Below are 27,215 nucleotides of genomic sequence, written 5' to 3'. Positions count from 1 at the left end.
TGTTTTACAACACTGCTTCAGTTCTGTTGTGGCCTTTTGGCTGCAAGGCATGTGGGATCCCAGCTCCCCAACCAGGGATCCAACCTGCACCCCTGCACTGGAAAGTAAAGTCCCAATCACTGGGCCCCCGGGAAGTCCCTCTAATTTATTAATCACCATTATTTATTTGGCTGTGCTGGGTCTTAGTCGCGGCACACAGGATCTTTGAACTTTGTGCTGCATGGGGAGTTTTGGTTGGAGCATGCAAACTCTTAGCTGGGGCATGTGGGATATAGTTTCCCGACCAGGGATCAGACCTCCGCTCCCTGCATTGGGAGTGTGGCGTCCTACCAGTGGGCCACTGGTAGGGAAGTCCCTCCCTATTTTAATTCAGGTTGTGTTAATAGGTAGACATAATCTCTATTCCACCCATACCAGAATTAGCATTATTTTTTTCAGAAATTCTCTGGGTATTGCATTTTTTAAAAGTGAACTTTAGCATCATTTTGTTAATATCAAAAGTTATTTTGATATTTTCATTAGGTTCATAGTGAACTTATAGGTTGATTCAGGGAAAATACGACCTTAAGAATCATTATTTTCTTTATACAGGTATTGCATATCACCATAGTATTTTTCATGGTTCCACGTAAGTTGGATCTTCTATCATGTTTTTCAGACAGAATTTTTTTATATATAGGAAAGTTACTGTTTTGACATATTAATTTCAGAACTTGCTATTTTACTAAGTAATGCTAATAAAAGAATGTGCAAATGCTTTTATATGTGAGGCAGTCTTTAAGTGCTTATATTACATCATTTAATCTTCTCATTTAATCCTTTGAAAATAGGCACTATTATCATCTCCATTTTAAAGCTTAGGAAAGCTAAGGTACAAAAAGTTTATATAATTTAACCTGGATGACATGTATATGTGGAGAGGAAAGGTTTGACATTAATAAACTTTTGTTTGTTTTTAAGTGAAGTATAGTTGATTTACAATGTGTTAGTGGTGTTGTACAGCAAAATGATTGAATTGTGCATACATGTACACTTCTTTTGGATAGTGAATATCGTTCCTGTGCTATACAGTAGGACTTTGTTGTTCATCCATGCTTTACATAAAAGCTTATATCTACCAGTCCCAACACTCTGTCCCTCCTCCAACCCCCTCTGCCTTGGCAACCACCAGTCTAATAAACAGCTTTCTTTGAATGCTGAGCGTGAGAACAGTACACTGCCAGTGAGAAGGCTAATCTTTTGGTGTCTGCATTTTATCTGAGATCTTCAATATGCCTTGTTAGCTATCTGTCCAGGGTTAGTACGTGTATGGAACAGATCCACACTAATCCAATGCCCTGTGACAAACGGAACTAAGAGTGTGATGACAGCAAACGCTGGTCCATCCAGTCACTTCAGACCGCAGTGGTCCCTGTGTCCTGTCACTCTGATAAGAGATCCTGTAGGCCTACGTTTCATATGCATTTTAGACTTAGAGTTGGAGAGACCCCTTTGTTTCTTGAATTTCTTACTGAATTTGAAGATGTAAGGTCATTACACATAAATTCCTAATATAAACTGATTCCCCACCCAGATTTGGGGATTTTTTTTTTTTTGCAGATTCTGGTACAAAGACCCTGAAAAACACTTTTGTTGTTGCTCCTAACTGAAATGATTGACTCACAATCTATGAAGCACATTTTTGCTTCCTGTTGAGATGTACTTGGTTTATAAAGTGTAGTGGATTCATATCATTCAGTCATACTCACAAAAATTAAATAAAAACAGCAGTTCACAAAAATTCTTGAATTTGAGCTAAATCCAAGCGGGCCAGATCCTGGTGGTGTGTTTGTTAACTTGTGATGCTTCCATAACTCAGTTCTGCTATAGGTATTTGTACCCTTTGTGAGTCCCTTCAGGATACAGGTGGATTTCTTTTAAAATCAAAGGAACAAGAAATGTTTTCCTCCCACAGTAAAAGTTCTACTACCAAAGCAACATTTTGGTTATTAAATATAAATATATATTCCTATTTAGTATGAATTTGGTCTATTTTAAATAATTCACTAAGATTACAATTGAAAGGTATGTTAGATGAATTTTCGTTTGTAAAATCTAATAGTTAACTCAGACAGTAAATGCCTTCTACCAAGAGTCCCACTCATGCTGCCGAGTCCCTGGACTCGGCATTCGATACACAATTACTTTTTTTTAAATTTTTTGGCTATACCACTCAAAATGCAGGATCTTAGTTCCCTGACCAGGAATTGAACCTGTGCCCCCTGAATTGGAAGAGTCTTAACCACTGGACTGCCAGGGAAGTCCTAGATACAATTACTTTTACTTTAGAAGCTTGTTCTTGCTTATTATTGCAGCAGAATTAGAAGAGATCTGTCAAGTCTCATGAGGGAGGAGATAGCAAAAAACTATTGAGTCAGTAAATATAAAATTATCCTTATAAATCAGAATCTAGCTCTCTTCCAGAATTCCTTAAGGGCATAGCCCGATTTCTGTTTCTTGGATTAGACGATTTGGTGATTGTTTATAATGATACTCATCAAGGAAATACAAATTACACTTGGAATATGGTTTAATAAGGCAGGGATGGGTCATATTTTTAAATAATTACAATAGTTTCTATAAAGGTTAATTTGTGGGGTAAGGGACATTCATTTATGGCAGTCCCTTCTAACTTGGATGCCATGGATTTGCTTCAGGTCTGCACGAACTTTTAAAAATTGTATGAAAAATCATGCATTTCATACCACTTTTAGAGGAGCATGGGGCAGGGAGGCTCCCTAACTTTCATCAAATTCTCAAAGAGGGTTGAATCCCCAAAAGTTTAAGTAGTACAGTCCATGGGGTTGCAAAGAGTTGGACACGACTGAGCGACTTCACTCACTCACTCACTCAGTCCCAGGAAAGAGGGAAAGAGCCAGTAACCTGCTACTCTGTCATTACGGAGGTTGAGCATCAGTCCTTAAAAGCAGCAAATCAGGACTTAATCCCTGCATGCAGTTTTGCCTAGGTAAGTTTCATTAATCCAGGACAGTTATTTTTCCATATTTCTGACTTCAGGAGATCTCTAAGTAAATAATATATAAAACAATCATAAGAATTCCATTAAGTACTGAAAGTAAATGAAAAGTAAAGAGCCTCTCTTGAGGCTTGGGTTGAATTTCCTAGAAGCCCACTGAATATTTTTGTGTATCTTTCCATAAAATGTATATGCTCTTTGAAAAACAAATGAAGTCACACATATTTCTTATTAGCTTGCTTTTCTTCACTATCTTACAGATTATACACCTCATTCTTTTCAGTGGCTGCAGAGAATTAACTGTATGACTGTCATTTTTGAAATTAAATTTCACCTTTATTTGGCTGCTCCAAGTCTTTATCGCTGCATGTGGGATCTTTGATCTTCCTTGCAGCATGCAGGATCTTTAGTTACAGCATGCAGGAATCTTTCAATTGAGGCATGTGGGATCAAATTCCCTGACCAGGGATCGAACCCAGGCCCCCTGTTTTGGGAGCTCAGGCTTAGCCACTGGATGACCAGAGAAGTCCTGACTGTAATTGTTTTTGAATCATCATAGAGGGTATTAGATGTGTTCCATTTGTGAGCCCTTCCCATCAGTGGCCATCCTCATACACATTATGTGACATATTGTTTGAGTGACTTAAAAGCAAAATCCTAGTAGTGGAATTGCTGCTCAGAAAGTAAATACTTCCAGAATTTGTAGAATTTGGTAGCAATTATTGAGTTGCCTTTCAACAGAGTGGCACTAATATGTACTTCTATCAGCAGTGTATGAGACCACTCATCTCCCCCATCTTCCCTGACACAGCCTGGGTTTTCCAAACTTTAGTTTTTGCCATACTGACAGGTAAAAGTATATGTTACTGTATTCATTTCTTTTATTATGAGTTAGTAACATTTATTTTTAAATATGTGTTGACTTTGATTTTTAAGAATCAGAGGTCCATTTTTTAAAAAAATTGTGTCCTCCATTTCTTTCAATTTTGATGTTTTCTCTAGAAAGTCATCTTCATAAGTTGTATAATAAGTAAAATACCTTTGGAGGGAAGACCAAGTTTTCTCTGCATTTTTTTTTTAATCCTTGGTTGCCTTGAGTCAAACTAGTATTTCAACTTTTTCCTCCATCTTTGTACTTTGGCAAGATCTTCTGCAATAGTTCTAATCATTTGATCAGTAGTTTGTTTCAGAATGGTTGCTGTCCTTAGGGCATGATCCAAAGACGAGTTTAAAATCTACAGAGGAAAAGTCCACACATTTTGGTTACAGAAATTTACTACTGCTCCTGGTAATTGGGTTATCTCATTATTAAACATTGCAAAGTGGAATTTTTGGAGTATTCTGTTTTCCACCCAGTCTATTTCTGTTTTTGAGAGCTGGTTTCCTAGGAAACCAGTGTGAGATGGAATATATTTTGTAGAGAAAGGGACAGAAAAAAAGATAAACACGTGACTGATGAGCATGAATCAGAGGATGAGGTCAGCAACCTGCTGGGCTGTTTCCCTGCTGTGGAAAAAGAGATCTGTGAGAAGGAAGAAAGACTCTTGGGATGAGGGGCACTGAAGGGGATTTAGGGCCCGTAGCCGCTGAGGGGCACACAGGGATGTGGCGCGTGCTTGTGGCGACATTGAAAGTGACCTGACTGAGAACAAAACTGCTGGCAGCTCTAACCCCAGTGTCACTGGAACAAACTTGTGAACGGCACACTGGGAAATCCTAGAGCTGAGGCACCACCCACAAAACACTTTCTCAGGAAATTTCCCTGGGAACCAATTTAGGAATAACACAAACCATGTGGCTGCTCAGGCTGTGTGTCTTTATGTTAATGCTGAGCACGAGTTGTTTCAGCAGAACACTTTTTGATGCTCTCATACTGTAATAACGTAAAAGCCATCAGTTTTGTAGTTAGGAAGACCAAACTCACAAGCTGCAAGGTCCTCACCTCAGATTCCGTTTCTTTGTTACTGCTAAAGTTGCTGGAGGATGTGTTTTCAGAAATCCTGCAGGAGTGGGAATGGGGGGAGAGTGTAGCAAGGTCTGACCTGTAAGAAAGGCAAAAGCACATTGATACTTGTGTAAAGCACCCTCTTCAACTCTGGTTCAGTAATGGCTGTGTGTGTGTGTGAGGAGTTGGTGCACCATCTGCACAGAACCAAGATGCAAACCCAAGAACTCCCAGGTGGCTGTATTCATACACACTGCACCGCCCCAGGCAGTGCGTAGTAGGGTTCACACTGAATGAGTGTGACTGCACAGCCTGAACTCTGCTACACTGTCAAGTCTGCCTCCTAAATAGCTCTTAAATACTAGTCTTCTCTCTTTCCTTTTCTACCACCCTTAGCTAAGCTGCCATCATCCCACCTGGCTTATTGTACTGGTCTCTTATTTGGCTTCTGTGCTCCAGTCCTTGACTCCTCTAATCCATTTCCTCTCCCTTAGTAGTGAGAGTGATCTTTTAAAACACGAGGAAGCTTTAAAAAACACTCTGGTTTAAAAAAAAAATTCTCATTGGCTACCCATTAAACCTGAGACTCCTTCCTGCAGCCGACAAGCCCTTGCACAGCCTGGCCATGCCCATCCCACCAGCCTTCCCTCACCTATCCTGCCCACTGCCTCACCCTCTTTTAGGCTCCTGCCACATTGTTCCTGAACTTGCCAAGGGCTTTTCCACACCAGGAGGCTCTCTCAGACTGGCATTTCTTCGCTCGTGCTCTTCCATCCTTGCTGACTCATTCATACTTACTCTTTGGAACTCAGCTTCTCTAAACCGCCGTATTAGGTAATAGTACTCTGTGCCCCCTTTTCCTCTACCAAAAAAGTAAGAGCAGAGACAGTAGTTGACTTTGTCACTGTGTCCTCAGGACAAGCACAATGTCCTGCTATTGACACTCAAATATTTGTTGAAAGAATAACTGAATGATTGAAATACTAGCCAGATATAGGTTTGAATCCTGACTACTACTTAAGATCTAGGTCAGGGGGCCCCCACCTCTGGGATCTGATACCTGACGACCTGAGGTGGCACTGATGTAATAATAATAGAAATAAAGTGCACAATAAATGTGCTTGAATCATCCCGGAACCCCCATGGAAAAGCTGTCTTGCACAAAACTGGCCCCTGATGTCAAAAAGGTTGGGGACCGCTGCTGTAGGTGATCATGGGCAGACAATAGTGCACTAAGCACACTGCATACACCAAATGGGTGGTCATTTTGTTCATCATACTTACTTTCTTGATATGGGTTCACATCCGTCATTAGAGGATTTTGGATTTGCTCTTTGGAAACAGATCCATTTTGGTTTTGAATGAGCTGAAAAATGTTAGCTGTGGTCAGATTCAGAGCACAAAAATGATCCCCAAATCCAATGGTGGGTATATGGCTATCCTTTCCTGAACTTTTCTGTATAAGTGAAATATTTCATAAAGTTTTAATAAGGAAATAGACCTAGGGAACATGGAAAGTAGCCATTGAGTATTCTGAATTCAAGAAAAGAAATTCAACGTTTAAAAGGAGTTTTATTAGCAGACAAGAAACCAGGAGTCTAAGTTCCTTTGGTGCTAGCTGGGTGACCTGGGCATATCTATGGGTTCAACTTCTTCATCTGGCAAATGGAGGGATGATATTTTCCAAGCGCTTGGACCAAATGGATTTCTAAAGTCCTCTCTACTTTAGGAGCAAGGATTCTAGGAGTCAGAAACTAAAAAATTATGTTACTAAGACAATCCTAGAAAATAGAGACTAAACAGATAAGATAAATGTAAGAAAGTCACCATGGGAGACATGAAGAGCTCCAGGGAAGGGAAGAGAGGCAAAGCGTGTGTGTGCTCCGTTGCATCCACCTCTTGGCAACCCCTTGGACTGCAGCCCACCACGCTACCCTGTCCATGGAATTTTCCAGGCAAGAACACTGGAGTGGGTTGCCACTTCCTACCTCAAGGGATCTTCCCGATCCAGAGATCGAACCCATGTCTCCTGTGTCTCCTGCACTGGCAGGTGGATTCCTTTGCACTAAGCCACCCCAGAAGCACAGTGGCCAACAAATCTGCTTTCTCTGTCACTGAGGCTCCCTTTCCCCCCTTCTCTTGCCTCTCCTCTCTTCTCTGTTTTCCTTCTTTCTCCTTTGGTCTCCTGCCATATCCACTGGTCTCTAATATCTCAGCTTCACTCCCTCTCAGGAGGGTCCCACTCGACAAGGGGACAGGGAGGGATTATCCCTCAGACATGGAAGGCAAGGCAGGAGCCAGAAAGTCCAAATTTAGTCACACTGCACCCTGACTTACTTGTCATGACAAACAGTGGTACTAATGACCTCAGTCTTAACTCCTTGGTCATCTCATTCTTTATTTGTAGAAACTGAGAGTTGGAAAGGGTTATAGAGTCATCTGGTCCCATTCTCATTCAGTCTACAGATGTACAACATCCTGACAAAGTACCGTGTATCTCAGCCTGCAGGTGGAACTCACGACCTCCTGCAACAGCCTGCTCCACTTTCTGTCCTTTCTGGAGGGTCTCTTAAACACTGAACAAAAGACGCCTCCCTGAGACTTCTACCCTCTTGGCCACTACATTTACTAATGGCGTTTCAACATCACTTTTCAAACGACTCAATTGCTTTCCTCATTCATATATTAGAATGAGAAGTCTCATGTGCTGTTGACCCCAAAACCAAGGAGATAGTAAAGAAATGTGCCTGTTGCTTCTGTGGAGTCTTAGGGACTGTCACCTCAACAGAACACATCCAGTTGGAGGATTGGGAAGCTGGGGGTGGGTAGGGGAGACACAGCTGAGGTCAGTCTGCTAAACACAATTCTTTAGTCTTGGGCATCGCAACTGTGAAAGGTCAGAAACATTCTCTCTGGTGCCCTGTCCCCAGCAATGGAAAGAGCTCTGAAGGTATGAACTCACCCATGAGGAAAGGATGTCGGAGAACCAGACCCGGTTGTTTTTCAGAAGCAAGACAAGGGTGTGCCCTCCCCACTTTGTGTTCCCTTGGTCCACTCTGCTCTCTTAGCACTTAACCACATCTTGCCGTGAACTTTCCTCATTAGAGTATGAGTTCCTTTTTTTCAACAGGTTGTAAACTCCTTGAGAGGAGGTAGCCATTGTCTTATTCATCTTTATAAATAAATGTTTGGGGATTTTAGGTATTTCCAAAGACAGCAAAATTTTGCACTGAAATTAGCAACATGATATTTAAGGAGTGTAAAAATAGTCTATTTCTTTACATACTGACTTTTACTGGGGATATATTTAAAGCTTTTCCCCCTTCTGAATAATAACAATAATAGTGGCAGTTAGTCATTTGCTCATCAAATATTTATGACTTGTTGCCAGATTACACTGGTATAGCACTTCGTACTTCAAAGTCCTTTATTGCTAGGACTGCATATCTACCAGCCCAGCCCCTTGCCATCCCGGTGTCGGGCTGGATGTGGAAGTGTCAGATGAGTGCTGGAGACCAGGCAGCACACTCAGCAGGTGCTCAGCATATGGTAACAGTGGCCAGTGTGACATGTGTCTCCCATGGAGGGAGTCTAGGTTATTTACAAAGATGGGATCATGCAGGAGATGTACTTACTCGGTGAAGAATTATTTTCATTTAAATAGCGGAGCTGAGCAAAGGCACTTCTTTCTGTATGATTAAAGAAATTCTGTCCTGGGGTGTTGTATCTATAATGAAATTCTGAAAAGAAAAGATTAAAAATGCAACTTATTGCCTGCAAACAACCGTTGTGCTCACTTACAGACAGAGAACCAGATACAGCCTGTTTTTTTATCCTGAGGTGGCCCAGTCGCTTTCACCTTTAGGTGGTTCTTTCCTGCAGACTCTCTGCGAGTTATGAATCTTAGTGCCACAGTTCTCACACTTACTACTCTGCAGTCCAATCCGAGATGCAGAACAGCAGCTGTATCCTGTATCAGAACCTGAAAAAGCCCAAGTTATGCAAAGGAAGTGTGAGGTTTTTATTACTATAATCCTAAAATGTGCTTTGGACAGTAGAGCTCTGATCATGCAAAGTACACATTAGCCCCAGAGTGTTCAATTTTCCCTGGGGGAAATTTATCACACAGGTTGCCAGCCTAGGGGTGATATTTTGGACACCGCCCCCCGCCTTATGACAACTGAGAGGTGTTTTGATAAGTATCAGTTCTGATAGGAAAGTCTCAAGATTTGCCCAGCACATGTAGGTCTTCTAATGGATGGATCTGAGAGAATTTGGCCTATTGAATTATCAGACCATCTCGCATTTGTAATTATTTCTCAAGATTTGCCCTGATACATCCACATTTTCTTCTCAGACCCTACAGTGGCCAAGAGCTTATTATCCAGGCAACTGGAAAGATGGTTTTCCTCTACAACACATTCATAAATCCACATGGGAACTTGAATCATAGCTTTGCACTCATCAGAACCACAGAGAGGCTAGTAGAGAGCATATGTATCTGGTGCAGGTCTGGGTCTTGTTTGGCTGGCTGTGGGCAGTGGCGCTCTCCAGGAAGGCCAGAGCATGGGAGCCTGGGTCCAGCAGGTGAGTATGTCACACTCGGGTGTCCAAGCAACATCTCGATTCCAGCAGAGAAGGGGTTGGGGGACAAAACTGCTGCCAGTGCTATTAATGCCTGCCTTGCTGCACTCATGGTTACACTCATTGTAACATTGTCTACCAAAGTGTAAATCACAAATGGAGTGAGCTCTAGGAAGGTTTTTTCCCTTCCCCAAGTCTCAGTCAGTAGTCACTGAATGCCTTCTAATTCAGAACTCAAGGAAATTACAAATAGAGGAAGAATGATGTACACCCTGGGCTGGCTGTGTTGTACAAGGGAAAGAACGTAGGCCTGAGTTTGAAGCCTGATTCTGCTACGTACTGACTGTTATGGTTGGTAATATGTCACAAACTCTAACGTGCTCCTCAAAGGATAGAACCTAATTCCTCTCTCAATTGTGGTTGGATTTAGTGACTTGCTTTTAACAAATAGAATATAGTGGTAATGATGTTGTGTAACTTCTAAAACTAGGTTGTAAGAGTCATTTAAACTTCCATCTCAGTCTTTCTCTTAGATCACTTGCCTGGGGGAAGGAGGCTACCAGATCATAATGACATTCAAACAGCCTACTGGCCCCCCTGGCGAGGAACTGAGTTCCCTGGCCAATGGCCATGTGTGAGAACAACCTTAGATGCAGATTCTCTAGCCCCAGTAAAGCCTTCAGATGATGGTAGTACTGGCCAACATCTTGACTGCAGCCTCATGAGACACTTTGAGCCTGAACCATCCAGCTAAATGGCTCCCAAATTCCTGGCCCACAGAAACAATGAGATAGCAAATGTTTGTTGTTTTGAGCCATTAAGTTTGGGGATACATCATTACATAGCAATAGATAATACACCAGGCTCTTTGACCCTAGTTGCTTAATTCCTACTTATCTATACAATAAAGACAATAATTCCTACCTTTTAGGGTATTATGATAGTTCAGTGATATATACTATATGTCAACAATTCTCAAATTTTTGATTTCCGAACCCTCTTACACTCTTAAAATTGAGGACCCTAAAGAGCTTTTGTTTATTCTAGTTTTAGTACCTCAGATGCTACAATGCAGGAGACCCAAGTTCGATTCCTGTGTCAGGAAGATGCCCTGGAGAAGGGAATGGCTACTCCCTCCAGTATTCTTACCTAGAGAATCCCATGGACAGAGGAGCCTGGCAGGCTACAGTCAATGGGGTCAGACACACTGAGTGACTAACATTTTCATATATCATAATATGTGGTGTTTTTCATACCTGCACTAAAAGTCTATCTTCTTGCACTGGAGAACTGTCATACAACATTCAGTTGGTTGAACATGGATTGCTGCTGCTGCTGCTGCTAAGTCGCTTCAGTCGTGTCCGACTCTGTGCGACCCCATAGACGGAGGCCCACTAGGCTCCCCCGTCCTTGGGATTCTCCAGGCAAGAACACTGGAGTGGGTTGCCGTAGAGAAGTATTTATTTATAAATTTCAAGTCATTTTTACTCTGTAGAATCATTTAGATTTTCCTAAGAAGGAAAATTATGACCAACCTAGATAGCATATTCAAAAGCAGAGACATTACTTTGCCAACAAAGGCCCGTCTAGTCAAGGCTATGGTTTTTCCAGTGGTCATGTATGGATGTAAGAGTTGAACTGTGAAGAAAGCTGAGCACTGAAGAATTGATGCTTTTGAACTGTGGTGTTGGAGAAGACTCTTGAGAGTCCCTTGGACTGCAAGGAGAGCCAACCAGTCCATTCTAAAGGAGATCAGCCCTGGGTGTTCTTTGGAAGAAATGATACTAAAGCTGAAACTCCAGTACTTTGGCCACCTCATGAGAAGAGTTGACTCATTGGAAAAGACCCTGATGCTGGGAGGGATTGGGGGCAGGAGGACAAGGGGACGACAGAGGATGAGATGGCTGGATGGCATCACCAACTCGATGGACGTGAGTTTGAGTGAACTCTGGGAGATAGTGATGGACAGGGAGGCCTGGCGTGCTGCGATTTATGGGGTCGCAAAGAGTCGGACACGACTGAGTGACTAAACTGAACTGAAGACTGAATGAGCAGTCCCAAGGGTTTTTTTTTTAGAATTTTAAATTGAGAAATTAAAAAAAATACTTTAAAAACAATAATCATTTCATGTTCACAAAATAACATTTTTTATGAAAAATAGCTATTTTGAAAATTTTAAAAATCAGTGACCTGTGAGAAGAGCAGCAATGTTTTGTGTTTTGGCAAATACCTAGACTATCTGGCTTAACTGAAGGCAGCTGGCTTCCACAGGTGTGTCTCCATTCAACCTGTTGCAATATTGTTCTTTCAGGGAATAGAGAGGACCTCACAGCCCTCCAGGGACCCTCTGACCACATTTTGAAAATCTCTGCTCGGTTCTGGTGTATAGAGTAAGTGTTCAGTCAGTGAAACCTATTATTATTATTAGAAAATGTGTCTTCTACAGAGAAGAAATAGAGCTACATGTGACAGAGTAGGAATAATACCGATTTGAAGAAAAGGCTCTTGGCTATCAGACTATGGGAATGTAAGCTAGCCTGGTTAGTTCTCTGGCCCCCCGTTTCCTCCTGTATGAACTGGGTAGATTAGGCTTGGGTGCTGATTTTCTCCCTCATAGCTGCCTAAGCTGCAGGCCTCAGCCCCATCTCTTCTTCATACAGGGCAGTCCTGCCAGCGGTTATTTTTCTGCTTAAACTATCTTCGGAGAAAGGTCCCTATGACTAAAAATCATTGAATTCCATGCACTGGTGCTCTCTGGGTCTCCTCTCCACTCTTTCTGCTCCTATGAAATGTATGTGGACAAGTCCTCAGCAGCTCCCATGTGGGTGAGCTCCTCAGGTGCAGATTCTGGTTCATGCTGGGGGCTGCCACACAGAACTGAGACCACCTCGTGACTGAGTCATGGAGCCCTGCGACTTCAGGCAGAGACAGGTGTGGGCACTTTCACGCTGCTTGACCACATCTCGCCTGAATCAATTCATTACTAATTCTTTACATTTTGCAAAAACAAAAATTAACATGCAACACCCTAGTCTAGGTAAAGCTATTTAGCATAGCAGGTATTCTGCCCACAGTGAGCAGAACCCAAAGAGGGACCGGAACCATGACGACTGCCCCTAGACCCCTCAGCTTACCGAGCACTGAATCTGGGTGCAACATCTTGTCTTGAATGGCAATAGGAAACCTTCCACAGTCAATTCCTCTGTGATCTTTTTTCTCCATTTTTTGCTTCCTAAAAAAGGTGCATAAGAGTCCATAAACATTTAGTACACTGCTAATAGAGATAGTGAAGGAACTGGTAAAAGTGAAATGTGAAATTTCTTAGGTCAGAGCCAGTAACGATGGAGGATGTATGTCATTCTCAACACAGCCAACCCTCAACCCTCTGCCTGCCTGTTTGAGAGCTTTCCTGATGAGAAAGTGCACCCAGCACAATCTGGCCTGGTGAGAACATCTATGTGTGTGTATATTAGACGCTCAGTCGTGCCTGGCTCTTTGCAACCCCATGGACTATAGCCTGCCAGGCTCCTCTGTTCATGGAATTCTCCAGGCAAGAATACTGGAATGGGTAGCCATTCCTTTCTCTAGGGGATCTTCCCGACCCAGGTCTCTCGCATTGCAAGTGGATTCTTTACTGTCTGAGCCACCAGGGAAGCCCAAGAACATGGATACCAAACATTAAATCTGTTTCGTTTTCCTGAGGATAATATCTAGTCATCATATACACATACACAATCAGAAATATGAAATACAGAATTATAAAACAGAGTTTTCTTCATATTCATGCTTCAAATTCAGTTCTTATCAGGGGAAGAAGCTATGCTACCTGTTGGTACCAGATCACATGACTTTGTATCCAAAAGTACAAGCTGAGCGATCCAAAAAGTCCTGGATTTTGTTCTGTGTCTCTGGTGACTCAGTGATAAAGAATCTGCCTGACAATGCAGGAGACTCAGGTTCAATCCCTGGGTCAGGAAGATCCTGTGGAAAAGGAAATGGCAACCCACTCCAATATTCTTGCCTAGGAAATTCTGTGGATAGAGGAGCCTGGTGGGTTACAGTCCATGGGGTCACATAGAGTTGAACATGATTTAGTGACTAAATGACAAATATGGGGCTAAAGGCTATGAGACCATTGTTGTTCAGTCACTTGGTTGTGTCCAACTCTTTGTGACCCCATGGCCTGCAGCATGCCAGCACGCCAGGTTTCCCAGTCTTTCACCATCTCCTGGAGCTTGCTCAAACTCACGTCCATTGAGTCAGTGATGCCATCCAATCATCTCATCCTCTGTCATCCCCTTCTTCTCCTGCCCTCAATCTTTCCCAGCATCAGGGTCTTTTCCAGTGAGTCAGCTCTTCCTATCAGGTGGCCAAAGTACTGGAGCTTCAGCTTCAGAATCAGTCCTTCCAATGAATATTCAGGATTGATTTCCTTTGGGACTGACTGGTTTGATCTCTTTGCAGTCCAAGGGACTCTCAAGAATCTTCTCCAACACCACAGTTCAAAAACATTAATTCTTCGGTGCTCAACCTTCTTTATGGTCCAGCTCTCACATCCATACATGACTACTAGATAAACCACAGCTTTGACAAGATAGATCTTTGTTGGCAAAGTAATGTCTCTGCTTTTTTAATATGTGGTCTAGGTTGGTCATAGCTTTTCTTCCAAGGAGCAAGCATCTTTTAATTTCATGGCTGCGGTCACCGTCCGCAGTGATTTTAGAGTCTGTCACTGTTTTCATTGTTTGCCCATCTATTTGCCATGAAGTGATGGGACCAGATGCCATGATCTTAGTTTTTTGAATGTTGAGTTTTAAGCCAGCTTTTTCACTCTCCTCTTTCACCTTCATCAAGAGGCTCTTTAATTCCTCCTCACTTTCTGCCATAAGGGTGGTGTCATCTGCATATCTGAGGTTATTGATATTTCTCCCTGCAATCTTGATTCCAGCTTGTGCTTCATCTAGCCTGGCATTTCTCATGATGTACTCTGCATAGAAGTTAAATAAGCAGGGTGACAATATACAGCCTTGATGTATTCGTTTCCCAGTTTGGAACCAGTCCGTTGTTCCAGGTCCAACAGTTCTAACTGTTGCTTCTTGACCTGCATACAGATTTCTCAGGAGGCAGGTAAGGCAGGTTTGGTATTTCCATCTCTTTAAGAATTTTCTAGTTTGTTGTGATCCACATAGTCAAAGGTTTTAGCGTAGTCAGTGAAGCAGATATTTTTCTGGAATTCTCTTGCTTTTTCTATGATCCAGCGAAAGTTGGCAATTTGATCTCTGGTTCCTCTGCCTTTTCTATATCTAGCTGTACATCTGGAAGGTCTCAGTACACATACTATTGAAACATAGCTTGAAGGATTTTGAGCATTACCTTGTTAGCATTTGAAATGAGTGCAATAGTATGGTTGTCTGAGCATTCTTTGGCATTGCCTTTCTTTGGGATTGGAAGGAAAACTGACCTTTTCCAGTCCTGTGGCCATGGCCAAGTTTTCCAAATTTGCTGGCATATTGAGTGCAGCATTTTCACAGCATCATCTTTTAGGATTTGAAATAGCTCAGCTGGAATTCCATCACCTCCAGTAGCTTTGTTCATAGTGATGCTTTGTTTGTAGAGACCATGTGGTGTTCATTTTACCGATGCTAAGCCACCACATCAGAAAGATGTGCTATGGTAGTCATACTGGGACACTTCCCCCAGCCATCTGTAGCTTCAGTTTCCCTCCTTCACAGAAACTCTAACTCCTTGAAAGGGATTTTAGTTGATAAAAATTCTTAAGAAAGTTCTAGCTCAGCCCCTAGGATACTGTAATAAGCCCCTAGGGAACGTTGCTCATTCTTAGTGTGGAGGGCACCGTGCCCAAGATATCCTGGACATAGCCAGTGAGTCAGGAATGAGTGTGATTCCCGGAAATGGGGTTTGAGCCTCAGGCCTTGCTTGCAAATGCAGGCTCATCCAACTGTGCCTGGGCCTGCTGCCGGTGGACTCCAACCCTACTTGGAGTCTGTGAGGCTAGGGGCTGAGAAGCCAGGCACTTTCCTGCTTCTTGGAAAAACATGCTCTCCTCCTGAGTCACATATTTTCTCACACCTTATTTTCTGCCTCCACCCTCCTCCTCTGGGGCATGTGAACATCTGCTCTCCAAAGTGGAAAACTTGGATTGCGCTCAAGTGAGCTCAGTCTAATACACGACTTTCTTTTTCCGCCTCTTTGAAACTTCTTTGTGCACTAAAATCTTCTTGCCAAACAGCTAAGGGAAGCTCTACTTGAGAAGACAGTTTTTCAGCAAGACAAAGTTTTTCAGCAATCCAAAATCTCTTAAATCCAAAATTCTGCATCAGACATAAAGGGATAAACATTTTACATGTAGCATAATTGTTATTTATCTGCATGTATATAAATATCCTTCAAACAGTATGTGCATCAGTAGGCTAAATAGATAATACATTCCATCTGAGAGAACTCTAATCTTCTAAAAGAGTAAAGAGTCTATACAGTCTTCTGTTCAATTAATTCCTCAAGGATGATGTAGTTTACCAAGATTTCAAATGATAAACCATGCCTATTGCCAGCAATAGATTTACTGTTAGATCTGATTTTACACTTGGCTGTGTTTTACCTTCTAACTTGTTTGTTATAAAAGAGAAAATGTAGTCTGGAACATTGGTCCCTGTATTGGTACTTAAGTGGTTCTGTGAGGTCTAGACTATAAATTTGGTAGAGAAATATCTAGTACCTTGAATGCTTAATCAGAATGTTTTTAAAATGTCAGACTATTTTTTATTATACTTGTTTTTATTACTGTTGTTTAGTTGCTAAGTCATGTCCGACTCTTTGGAGAAGGCAATGGCACCCCACTCCAGTATTCTTGCCTGGGAAATTCCATGGCTAGGAGCCTGGTAGGCTGCAGTCCATGTGATCGAGAAGAGTTGGACATGACTGAGCGACTTCACTTTCACTTTTCACTTTTCACTTTAATGCATTGGAGAAGGAAATGGCAACCCAGTCCAGTGTTCTTGCCTGGAGAATCCCAGGGACAGAGGAGCCTGGTGGGCTGCCATCTATGGGGTTGCACAGAGTCGGACACGACTGAACCGACTTAGCAGCAGTAGCAGCAGTCCGACTCTTTGTGACCCCATGGACTCTAGTCCACCAGCCTCCTCTGTCCATGTGATTTCCCAAGCAAGTATACTGGAGTGAGTTGCCACTTCCTCCTCCAGGGGATTTTCCCAACCCAGGAATCAAACCTGAATCTCCTGCATTGGCAGGTAGATTCTTTACCACTGAACCACCAGGGAAGCCCTTTATTATATTTACTAAAAACAAAAAACAAAAAAAAAACACCTCAAAACCTAGATTTTAATTCAATAAATAAAAATAGTGAGCCTGGGTTGACTGAGGGAGTTGGCATTATTCAAGGCCCTTCTATCCCTGAGAGTCAAAGCTGATGGTTTATTAGACCGATGGTCCACACCAGATGACACATGGAGATTTTTTAGGGGGTGGAAACTCAATAGAACCCTGATGACAATTACCTATTCCCATGCTGGAATGCTTTCTAACAGGAAACTGCAGTCTTTCAGACCTTGTCACCTGCCTTTATTAGCGTACATTACACACACGTAATTGTGGTAACTAAACTGCCCCTCCCTCCTTGACTTTCAACCTTTCTAAGGTCAATTAGTCAAGGTTTGGCCTCAGTCCACTGTACCTCGGAAGCTTGGAGGAGGCACATCTGGCTGATTGATAGAAGCTTCAAATAAATGATTCTGAATCCATGGGGACTAACAGTTGACCTAAGAGTGTTTCAAACCCATAAAGGGTCTCTCCCTAGGGTTTCACATCTACACTTTGTTACCCAGTTTACAGCTTGTCACCTGGATGATTTCTTGCTGAGGGATAGGGGAGAAGTAAACCCTGAGATGTGGAATTAGGCTTATTTCTGGTGGGACTGGGGGACAGAGGTGAGACCCAATAGGGAAGATTTTTCAGTCATTGTGAGGGGAGAGTAGTGAGGGTGGGAGCTAGTATACAGTGGTGTATAATAATCTCCCAGGTGGGCAAGGTTCAAAGGGAGCCTTCAGGCCAAACCACCCTCCATATGCTGTAGTTGTGATTCTTAACCAAGGGGCCTATCAGAGTCAGGGGAAATTTAAAACAAATATTCCCACAAGGGCTCCGCCCCCGGGAGGCTAATACAGTAGGTGGGGCTGAGGCATATACATTATTTTCAAGTCCCCTGGTAAGGTTGAGGGCCTCCCAGATGATGAAGTGGTAAAGAATCCGCCTGCCAATGCAAGAGATGAGGGGTCCATCCCTGGATCGGGAGGAATCTCTGGAGAAGGAAATGGCTACCCACTCCAGTATTCTTGACTGGAGAATCCCATGGACAGAAGAGCCTGGAGGGCTACAGTCCATGGGGTCACAAAGAATCGGCCACGACTGATGCATCTGAGCGTGCACGGTGAGGTTGAAGCTCTCCCCAGTTGAGGGCCACGGCTAAAGGGATTTGTCAGTTGAGAGAGAGGGCAGTCACTGTGTCCAACCCTGAGGTCTGTGATTCTGTAACTTGGCTCGTGGCTGCTGGTCGTTCAGTGAGTTGATGCCCACCCTTGCTGGAGTTATTATCCCAGAACAGGCTCCCACCCACCCTGGGAATTTAGCAGCCGGGAACCCTCACCACTGAAGTACGCGGAGGCAGAAGGCACAGCTTGCACTGGTCGTCTCTGCACGGTCCTGCCTCCCCGAGGCGGTGCTGGGCTCCTCCTGCACCACAAAACATACACAGATGTGGATGCGACCGAGGATTTGACTCACCCCTCAGGGGCTTGGGCACAGCCCAGCACGCGTGCGGACCCCTCCAGACTCACCATCGCCGGACGCCTCCGCTCTTCTTTCTGGCTTGAGCGAGAGTTGGGGGAAGAGGGGGCGGGGTTTCTGTGCTGTAATGGCCTAGGGCTTACAGAAAGGAAGATTCCACACTGCCTTGACTTCCTTCCTTCTCCAGACATTTAAAAGTCTAGTTTACAGATGACAGAACACTCCCCCAACACACACCCCGTCTTTTTCTCTTTGCTTTGGTTTCGAATTACCCCAAACTCCACTAGAGGATGAAGAGACTGAGGATGGTTTTTAAATCCTTCACTGATTTAAATCTGATCACTGTTCAGCAGAGTCTAAAAGCCTTTCCAAAGCACTGTATTCAACTGTGAATTAAAACAAGGTTTAGAGACTGTCTAGAGGCCTAAATTATTGTTTATATGTCCCCGTTTAACACACACCCAAACATCACACTATGGAACTGAAAGGGCTGACACCACCCTTGCTATGGTTTTACCCTTTATGTAAACAAAAAAATAAACACTTTTCTCACCATTACAAACAATGGTGAGAAAGAAGCATCATTGTACAAATAGAATGTTTTGTACAGTGTACAAAATATTTCCATATTTTGAATTACTTCCTTAGGAAGTGTCTGGGTCAAAGGTTGTGAACGTGTTTGTGTGATGATACACGTGGCCTGATTGCTTTCCACCAAAGCTGCACGAACTGCATGCTGCCAACATGGGCAGCTTGCTTGGCCACACCTTCCTCTGCATCAGGAATTCTCTCTTGAAAATGTTCTTGTTCACTTAAAAAGTAGGGGTGGCCCTTGTGTTATGAACATTTCATCTGTTGTTAAAGGAGATAAATGTTTCCCCATATGTTTATTTATTGGTCGTATTCCCTACTTGTGACTTTTAGTTATTTTTTTATCCATCAATTTTTTGGGTTTGGGTTTCAGTGTTTTCTTATTGGCAAAAATGTGTTGATCGTTCCTTGTGCCAGGTGCCTCTCATATCGTCTCCTTTATCCCTTCCCACCATCCTGGCAGGTTGTCCTCATTTTAGTGATGAATAATCTGTGACTCAGAGAGTTTAAGCTGCTTGTCAGGGTCACACAGAGTGAGTGACCTAGCCGGCATCTGAGCCCTTCCCATGTACTTGTGTCGTTAACCACACATCTATGGCTCTTTCGTACCTGTGTCAGAGCACTTTGTATGATAAAGATCTCAATAGTGAGCACTGATTGCTCTTAGTGTTTTCTAGGTTGTCCACCTTTCTTAAAAATATTGACTGTGGTTTTGCAAACATTAATTGAAATGTTGATACTGTCAAAGAGGTGGTAGAAATGGCCAAGAAACCTACAAAAATGGGTAAATTTTACAAACAGTCAAAGAAATACAGATTAGCACAATATCAGTTTTCATTTATCACTTTAGTGAAGGTTTAAAAGAAAAAACAGATGCCCTGGTTTGGCTCAGGCTGAAGGCACCTTCATTCCCAGGCACTGCCGTGGCCACCACTTTGCTAAAGTCTAGTTTATCAAATTTTCGCTATGTACCTTTTGAACCATCATCTGCAATCCTAGATTTTTCTCCAAAGGAACTAATCAACTCTGGCCAAATGTTTCCATGTTAAATGATTTTACTGAAGCAGTGTTTATCCTATCAAAGAACCAGAAACAATTGAATGTCCATCAATAAGAGATTGGTTTAATAAGTCAGGGTCTACCCATACAATGAAATACAAAGCAGTGCTTAAAAATGCAGCTGTAGGTTTACTCAGTAACAGTTGAGAGGCCCCCAATATAATGTTAAATGAAAAAAGTATATTCTAAAACAATACATGTATGACCCCACTTCTGCAAAAAGCATGTGTGTCAGAGAAAAAAGACCAGTTTTTCTCCCAGAGAAATGTTCCTTTTTATACTTTTCTCTGTTTTCTGATTTTTTTTTTTTTTTTTTTTTACTTCACTCTCCCTCTGTGTTTTCTTTTATCACTCATAGGCCTACAAGGGATACCCCTGCACTTCAGATTTCCCTGGTAACTCAGATGGTAAAGAGTCTGCCTGCAGTGCAGGAGACCTGGATTCGATCCTGAGTTGGTAAGATCCCCGGAGGAGAGCATGGCAACCCACTCCAGTATTCTTGCCTGGAGAATCCGTGGGTAGAGGAGCCTGGTGGGCTACAGTCGATGGAGTCTCAAAGAGTCAGACACAACTGAGAGACTAACACTTTCACTTTCACTATATTAGAAGAATGTAGAGGGGTGCCCTCTACCTGAGTTGGGAGACCTGGGATCCAGTATCCCCCATCATTTGTGCTGGACAAGTCTCTTCACCTTTGTAAGCTTTCAACTTTTTTCTTCAAGAAGTCTTTGCAAGCAGCAAAGTTCTGAACCAGCAGAATTATTATTGTCTACAGCTTATTATAAATTTGTCATTATTATTTTAGGCCCAGGGGTTTTTAATCCCAGTATTTCCAATTCCTTTATAATGGAATTATCTCAAAATGTGGTCCCCAAACCAACAGCATTGGCATCAGTTGGGAGCTTGTTAGAAATGCAGAACTGTAGGCTCACCCCAGACCTGTTGAATCAAAGCCAGAATGCAGTAAGACCTGCAGGTGAGTCCTCGACACCCTGCAGTTGGAGACAAGCCCTGATCTAGAACAACTGCCTCAGGAAGCTTTCTCCTGCTTGCTCAGAGAGTGGGGAGGGTTAGCCATGTGGGCAGCTCTCACCAGCACTAACATCCAGGACACCCATTAGAAGGAGAGCTAAGTGATCTTAATTATGCTAATTTCAGAGTCACAGGCAGCCATACTGGGTGGGTAAAAGTGCCAAGGCAATGAGCTGAACGGAGCCAGGACGGGGCTCCTAGATGCTACCCTGGAGCAGAAGACAACCTCACGGCCATTTACTCTGGTTAGTCTGTTTTGTTTTGTTGTTGTTGTTTTTTTTTTAAAAAGCAGTTTGAATTTTAGAGTCAGTTCTTGAGCCCCACTTTGGGGGATTATTCGGCTTTTGTTTAGTCTGGTGAAGTCACTGAGAATTTAATTTCAGTACTCCGGGGATGGTGGGAAGGAGTAGCCTGAAGTAGAGTGTGGTGGGGGCGTCAAGCGACCACTTGCCTTTTTCTCACCCTCCCTCCCCCAGACGCCTTTGTGCAGAGGGTTCCCCCCAACCCAGGCAGCCAGGCTCCCGTGGAACCCACTGTCCACTTCTCCCTCTTGAACCCTCAGGAGGAGCCTGTCGCTGCACTCTTTGCTAGGGCTGTGGGGCCAGCTCCTCAGAAAAGGGGGCCTCCTGTCCCCTCTGGGAGCCCTGCAGAACGGCTGGAGTGGTCCTTGAGTAACTGGGGAGCCGCAAGAGGATTTGCCCTTAGGGCTGCAGTCCCATAGGAATGGACTCAAATCAGTTCTGTGTCCTTAAGGCATTGCATTCTCCTGCCTCGAGTCTCTTTCCCCAGACTCCTCACCTAGCTGCCTCCTCCTCATCCCCCAGTACTCAATTCACATCTCACCTCTGACCCTAACCTCCCCCAGTGAGTTACTTTTGGTCAAATCCCATCATGACCAAGGTAGCTACCCCCAGGTAATATAGTTACTATGAGCCAGGTCCTGTCTTAAGTATATATATTAACTCACTTAAATATCCTCATTACATCATTAAAAGTTCCAAGAAGCTGCCAGGTGAAGCCAATGCTGCTAGTCTTGGGACCAACTTTGAGATATTTCATTATAAACACACTAGAAATACTGGGATTAAAAACCCCTGGATCTAAAATGATAATGACAAAATTATAGCAAACATAATAGTTATCCTGGTTCACACCTTTACAGTTTGCAAAGTCTTTTTGCTGAAGAGGAGTTGGAAGCTTAGATAGGTATTATTAGCCTCACTTTACACAGGAAGAAACAGGCTCAGAGAGGTTACATAACTTTCTTAAGGTCACAAAGCTGATCAGTGACAGAGCCTGGATTTGAACCCAGACAGTCTGACTTCAGAGTCATAAAAATGCATTATTACTGGCACCTGCATAACACTTTTAACATTCTGTAGTTCCACGTTAATTTTATCTGTTCATTGCATGTGTCCCTCACAGAAATGTAAGCACCTTGACAGTAGGTGATTTGTCTGTCTTATTTATATTGTATCCCTAATACTTAGAAAAGTGCCTAACATTTAGCAATAAATATTTGCTGAATGAATAGGTAATACTAGCAGTAGACTCTCTTTTCAGGGCTATTTATCACAAAGTTATAGAGTCCTCATCATCTTGCAACAGTTGCTGTAAACTTGGGACCCATTAAGAGCAAACCCATACCTCATGGAGTGCTGACCAGGAGGCTGGGCTGCCTCACTAGGCTCGTTCACACCATGCTGAAGCTAACTGGCTCAGGACGAGAGAGAGAACCAGCTGTGAACCTTTGAGATCATTTGTTAAAACCACCCTGGCTCAGAGTTTACTATACTGAGTATGCACTCCATGTTGGGCATTCACTTAAATGTTTGGGCTGCAAAGATGGGTACAAAGGTGCAAGACAAATGAGACACAGTTGTATGGGGACACAGAGGCTGGGGCAAAGAATTCTGCCTTGGGGCGGGTGGCTGTGCATCAGGGTCAGGTCATATAAATGGCCTAACTCTGAAGATGAGGCTTGAATGAATGGGATTTTGCCAGGTCGGATTTTGTAAGTGTTCTGAGGAGGCAAACCTAACTTGTTTGGAAGGGCTAACATTTGTATAATCTTCAACACCTGTCTGGAATGCAAAAGTAGGAAGTCAAGAGATACCTGGAGTAACATGCAAATTTGGCCTTGGAGTACAAAATGAAGTAGGGCAAAGGCTAACAGAGTTTTGCCAAGAGAACGCACTGGCCACAGCAAACACCCTCTTCCAACAAGAGAAGACTGTACACGTGGACATCACCAGATGGTCAACACCAAAGTCAGATTGATTATATTCTTTACAGCTAAAGGTGGAGAAGCTCTATACAGTCAGCAAAAACAAGACCAGGAGCTGACTGTGGCTCAGATCATGAACTCTGTATTGTAAAATTCAGACTTAAATTGAAGAAAGTAGCGAAAACCACTAGACCATTCAGGTATGACCTAAATCAAATCCCTTATTATTATTTGTAAGGAATTTGACAAACAGATTCAAGGTGGAAGTGACAAACAGATTCAAGAGATTAGATCTGATAGACAGAGTGCCTGAAGAACTATGGATGGAGGTTTGTGACATTGTACAGGAGGAAGTGATCAAGACCATCCCCAAGAAAAAGAAATGCAAAATGGCAAAATGGTTGTCTGAGGAGGCCTTACAAATAGCTGTGAAAAGAAGCTAAAGGCAAAGGAAAAAAGGAAAGATATACCCATTTGAATGCAGAGTTCCAAAGAATAGCAAGGAGAGATAAGAAAGACTTTCTAAGTGATCTATGCAAAGAAACAGGAAAACAATAGAATGGGAAAGACTAGAGATCTATTTAAGGAAATTAGAGATACCAAGGGAATATTTTATGCAAAGATGGGCACAATAAAGGACAGAAATGCTATGGACTTAACAGAAGCAGAAGATATTAAGAGGTGACAAGAATATACAGAAGAACTATACAAAAAATATCTTAATGGCTCAGATAACCACCATGGGGTGATCACTCACCTAGAACCAGTCATCCTGGAGTGTGAAGTCAAGTGGACCTTAGGAAGCGTCTCTATGAACAAAGCTACTGGAGGTGATAGAATTCCAGATGCTGCTGCTGATGCTGTGAAAGTGTTGCACTCAATATGCCAGTAAATTTGGAAAACTTGGCAGTGGCCACAGGACTGGAAAAGATCAGTTTTCATTCCAATCCCCAAAAAAGGCAATGCCAAAGAATGTTCAAACTACTGCACAATTGTGCTTATCTCACATGCTAGCAAATTAAGGCTCAAAATTCTCCAATCCAGGCTGCAACAGTATGTGAACCGTGAACTTCCAGATGGTCAAGCTGGATTCAGAAAAAGCAGAAGAACCAGAGATCAAACTGCCAACATCTGTTGACTCATCAAAAAAGCAAGAGAGTTCCAGAAAAACATCTACTTCTGCTTTATTGACTACACCAAAGCCTTTGACTGTGTGAATCACAACAAACTGTGGCAAATTCTGAAAAAGATGGGAATACCAGACCACCTGACCTCCCTCCTGAGAATTCTGTATGCAAGTCAAGAAGCAGCAGTTAGAAATGGACATGGAACAACAGACTGGTTCCAAATCAGGAAAGGAGGACGTAAAGGCTGTATATTGTCACCCTGCTTATTTAACGTCTATGAAGAATACATCATGAGAACTGCTGGACTGGATGAAGCACAATCTGGAATCAGGATTGCCGGGAGAAATATCAATAACCTCAAATATGTAGATGAAACCACTCTATGGCAGAAAGCAAAGAAGAACTAAAGAGCCTCTTGATGAAGGTGAAAGAGGAGAGTGAAAAAGTTGTCTTAAGCTCAACATTTAGAAAACTAAGATCGTGGCATCCGGTCCCATCACTTCATGGCAAATAGATGGGGAAACATTATAGGGAGAGCCTTTCTTTTTTGGGCTCCAAAATCACTGCAGATGGTGACTGCAGTCATGAAATTAAAAGACGCTTGCTCCTTGGAAGAAAGGCCATGGCCAACCTAGACAGCATATTAAAAAGCAGAGACATTACTTTGCCAAAAAAGGTCTGTCTAGTCAAAGTTATGGTTTTTCCAGTGGTCATGTGTGGATATGAGAGTTGGACTATAAAGAAACTGAGCGTCGAAGAATTGATGCTTTTGAACTGTGGTGTTGGAGAAGACTCCTGAGAGTCCCTTGAACTGCAAAGAGATCCCAACCAGTCCATCCTAAAGGAAATCAGTCCTGAATATTCATTGGAAGGACTGATGTTGAAGCTGAAACTCCAGTACTTTGGCCACCTGATGTGAAGAACTGACTCATTTGAAAAAACCCCGATGCTGGAAAAAATTGAGGGCAGGAGGAGAAGGGGATGACAGAGGAGGAGATGGTTGGATGGCATCACCGACATGATTGACGTGAGTTGAGCAAACTCCCGGGGTTGGTGATGGACAGGGAAGCCCGATGTGCTACAGTCCATGGGGTCGCAGAGTCAGACACAACTGAGTAACTGAACTGAACTGAACATACATCCTGTCCTTAACTCTGACTAAAATCTATTTAAGTTTGAGTAACATCCACAATCATTCAGATGTTTCCATTTGTTGGAATTTTAATTTGGTCTGAAATGGTCTTATATTTGAGGTTACAAAAAGAATGGAGAGACTGTGGTGATCAATTTGAATTCGTGATCTTGCATACATAGACAATCCAAAAGAGTTTAACTTGAGAGAAAGAAAACGTAGAAGTGGACTCGTGGAAAATAGTTCTTTCAGTGAGTATGCTATTATGTAGCAGGGAGAGTACAAAGCTATTAAGAAGAAAAATGATTTCTTCCAGGCACACACAATCTACAAAAATGTTATTATTCATCCAGAAGAAATAGTTCTTCAGCAGTTCATCTGTTTAAGCTGCACTGTTACATCCTAAACCAATAAGAAATTTCAAAAACCAACACTTGAAATAGCTTCTAATTTTTAAAATCTGGTTCTACTTTAAATAATGATTCATAGGCCTTTGGAAAGTTAAATTTTCATGAAATGTTAAGATAGAATTCAGTGATTCCATAAATTAGGATTCTATACATACATAAAAACCATTTTTCCTGGCATGAAATTAGCTGTAGGTTGCTGTATTACCTCATTTAAGGGTGGAGAGGATGTGAATGACAAGTCATCCAGGTTGATTGGAGAATTCACAGGAAGAGAGACAGCTGAAGTACGTTTGCTTTTATAAATTTTCTCTTTAAAATCTTTAAGTAGCATCTCCAACTTGAAGATTTCACCTTCTACTTTTCTAGGTAAATATAAACAAACGGCATCTTATTGGGTATGCAGTCCATATTGTTACTAGTAACAACAGTTCTTGAATATAGCATTGATTTACATTTTTAAGGTGGTCTGTCTTCAGACAGGAAGGATGATGGACCCTGACAGACATCCTGTTTATAGTTTCACTTCAAAGGCCTGGACTCTTCTCTTTATTTTCTTCCAGTTTTATGGAGATATAATTGACATACAGGACTGGATAAATTTAAGGTGTACAGCATAAAGATTTGACTTTCATCATGAAATAATTACCACAAGTTTAGTGAACATCCATCATCTCATATAGACATAATATTAAATAAAAAATATTTTATGTGTGTGATGAGAACTCTTAGGACTTACTCTCAACTTCCTTATAACATACGGAACTGTTAATTATATTATGTTGTATATTTCTAATTCTTATTTTGTTATTCATTAGCTGTGTATCCTTGGGCAGATTATTTAATCTTTCTGTGTCTCAACTATGAGATAATACCCTGCTTGTGTGGATCTGATTATTTTGACGTCCCTTACAGTTAGTTCTAGGAGCTATAATTCTGAGAAAATAATGATTTATATGACTTGAAAAAGAATAACATGAAAAATCTGAGTAATTTAATAAGCTTGATCCATAGGTATATGTGCATATAGGTATATGTGTATATATGTATAGTTTAGGGCTTCCCTGATGGCTCAGATGGTAAAGAATCTGCCTCCAAGGCAGGAGACTCCATGTGCACATACAAATATAAGTATATATATTTTGCCCCCAAAGAATTAATTTTCCCCAAATTCATTAAAATTATACAATTTTATCTATTACCCCCCCAAAAAAAAAGTATCAATAAATTCCAAAACTTTAAAAATTATATCACAGCTGTCTCACTCACTAAGAT

At 42.2% G+C, this 27,215-nt stretch overlaps 1 protein-coding gene across 1 annotated transcript in view; it reads right to left on the bottom strand.

Moving 5' to 3' along the window:
• Positions 1–3,654: 3,654 nt before the first annotated feature.
• Positions 3,655–27,215, bottom strand: part of AKNAD1 (AKNA domain containing 1) — a 45,440-nt gene continuing 21,879 nt past the window's right edge. The window contains exons 6-14 of the mRNA XM_070361868.1: positions 26,149–26,305; positions 18,416–18,487; positions 18,226–18,311; positions 12,680–12,777; positions 8,821–8,943; positions 8,597–8,701; positions 6,246–6,327; positions 4,959–5,058; positions 3,655–4,251 (exon numbers count right to left, since the gene is read on the bottom strand). Coding sequence (XP_070217969.1) covers positions 4,120–4,251; positions 4,959–5,058; positions 6,246–6,327; positions 8,597–8,701; positions 8,821–8,943; positions 12,680–12,777; positions 18,226–18,311; positions 18,416–18,487; positions 26,149–26,305 — 955 coding nt within the window. The 3' untranslated portion in view covers positions 3,655–4,119. The remainder of the gene's footprint in view (positions 4,252–4,958; positions 5,059–6,245; positions 6,328–8,596; positions 8,702–8,820; positions 8,944–12,679; positions 12,778–18,225; positions 18,312–18,415; positions 18,488–26,148; positions 26,306–27,215) is intronic.

This window comes from Bos mutus, chromosome 3 (genome assembly GCF_027580195.1).
Source record: "Bos mutus isolate GX-2022 chromosome 3, NWIPB_WYAK_1.1, whole genome shotgun sequence".
NCBI lineage: Eukaryota > Metazoa > Chordata > Mammalia > Artiodactyla > Bovidae > Bos > Bos mutus.
The sequence above is the reverse complement of the archived record's forward strand: the minus strand, read 5'-3'. Positions and strand labels throughout refer to the sequence as shown.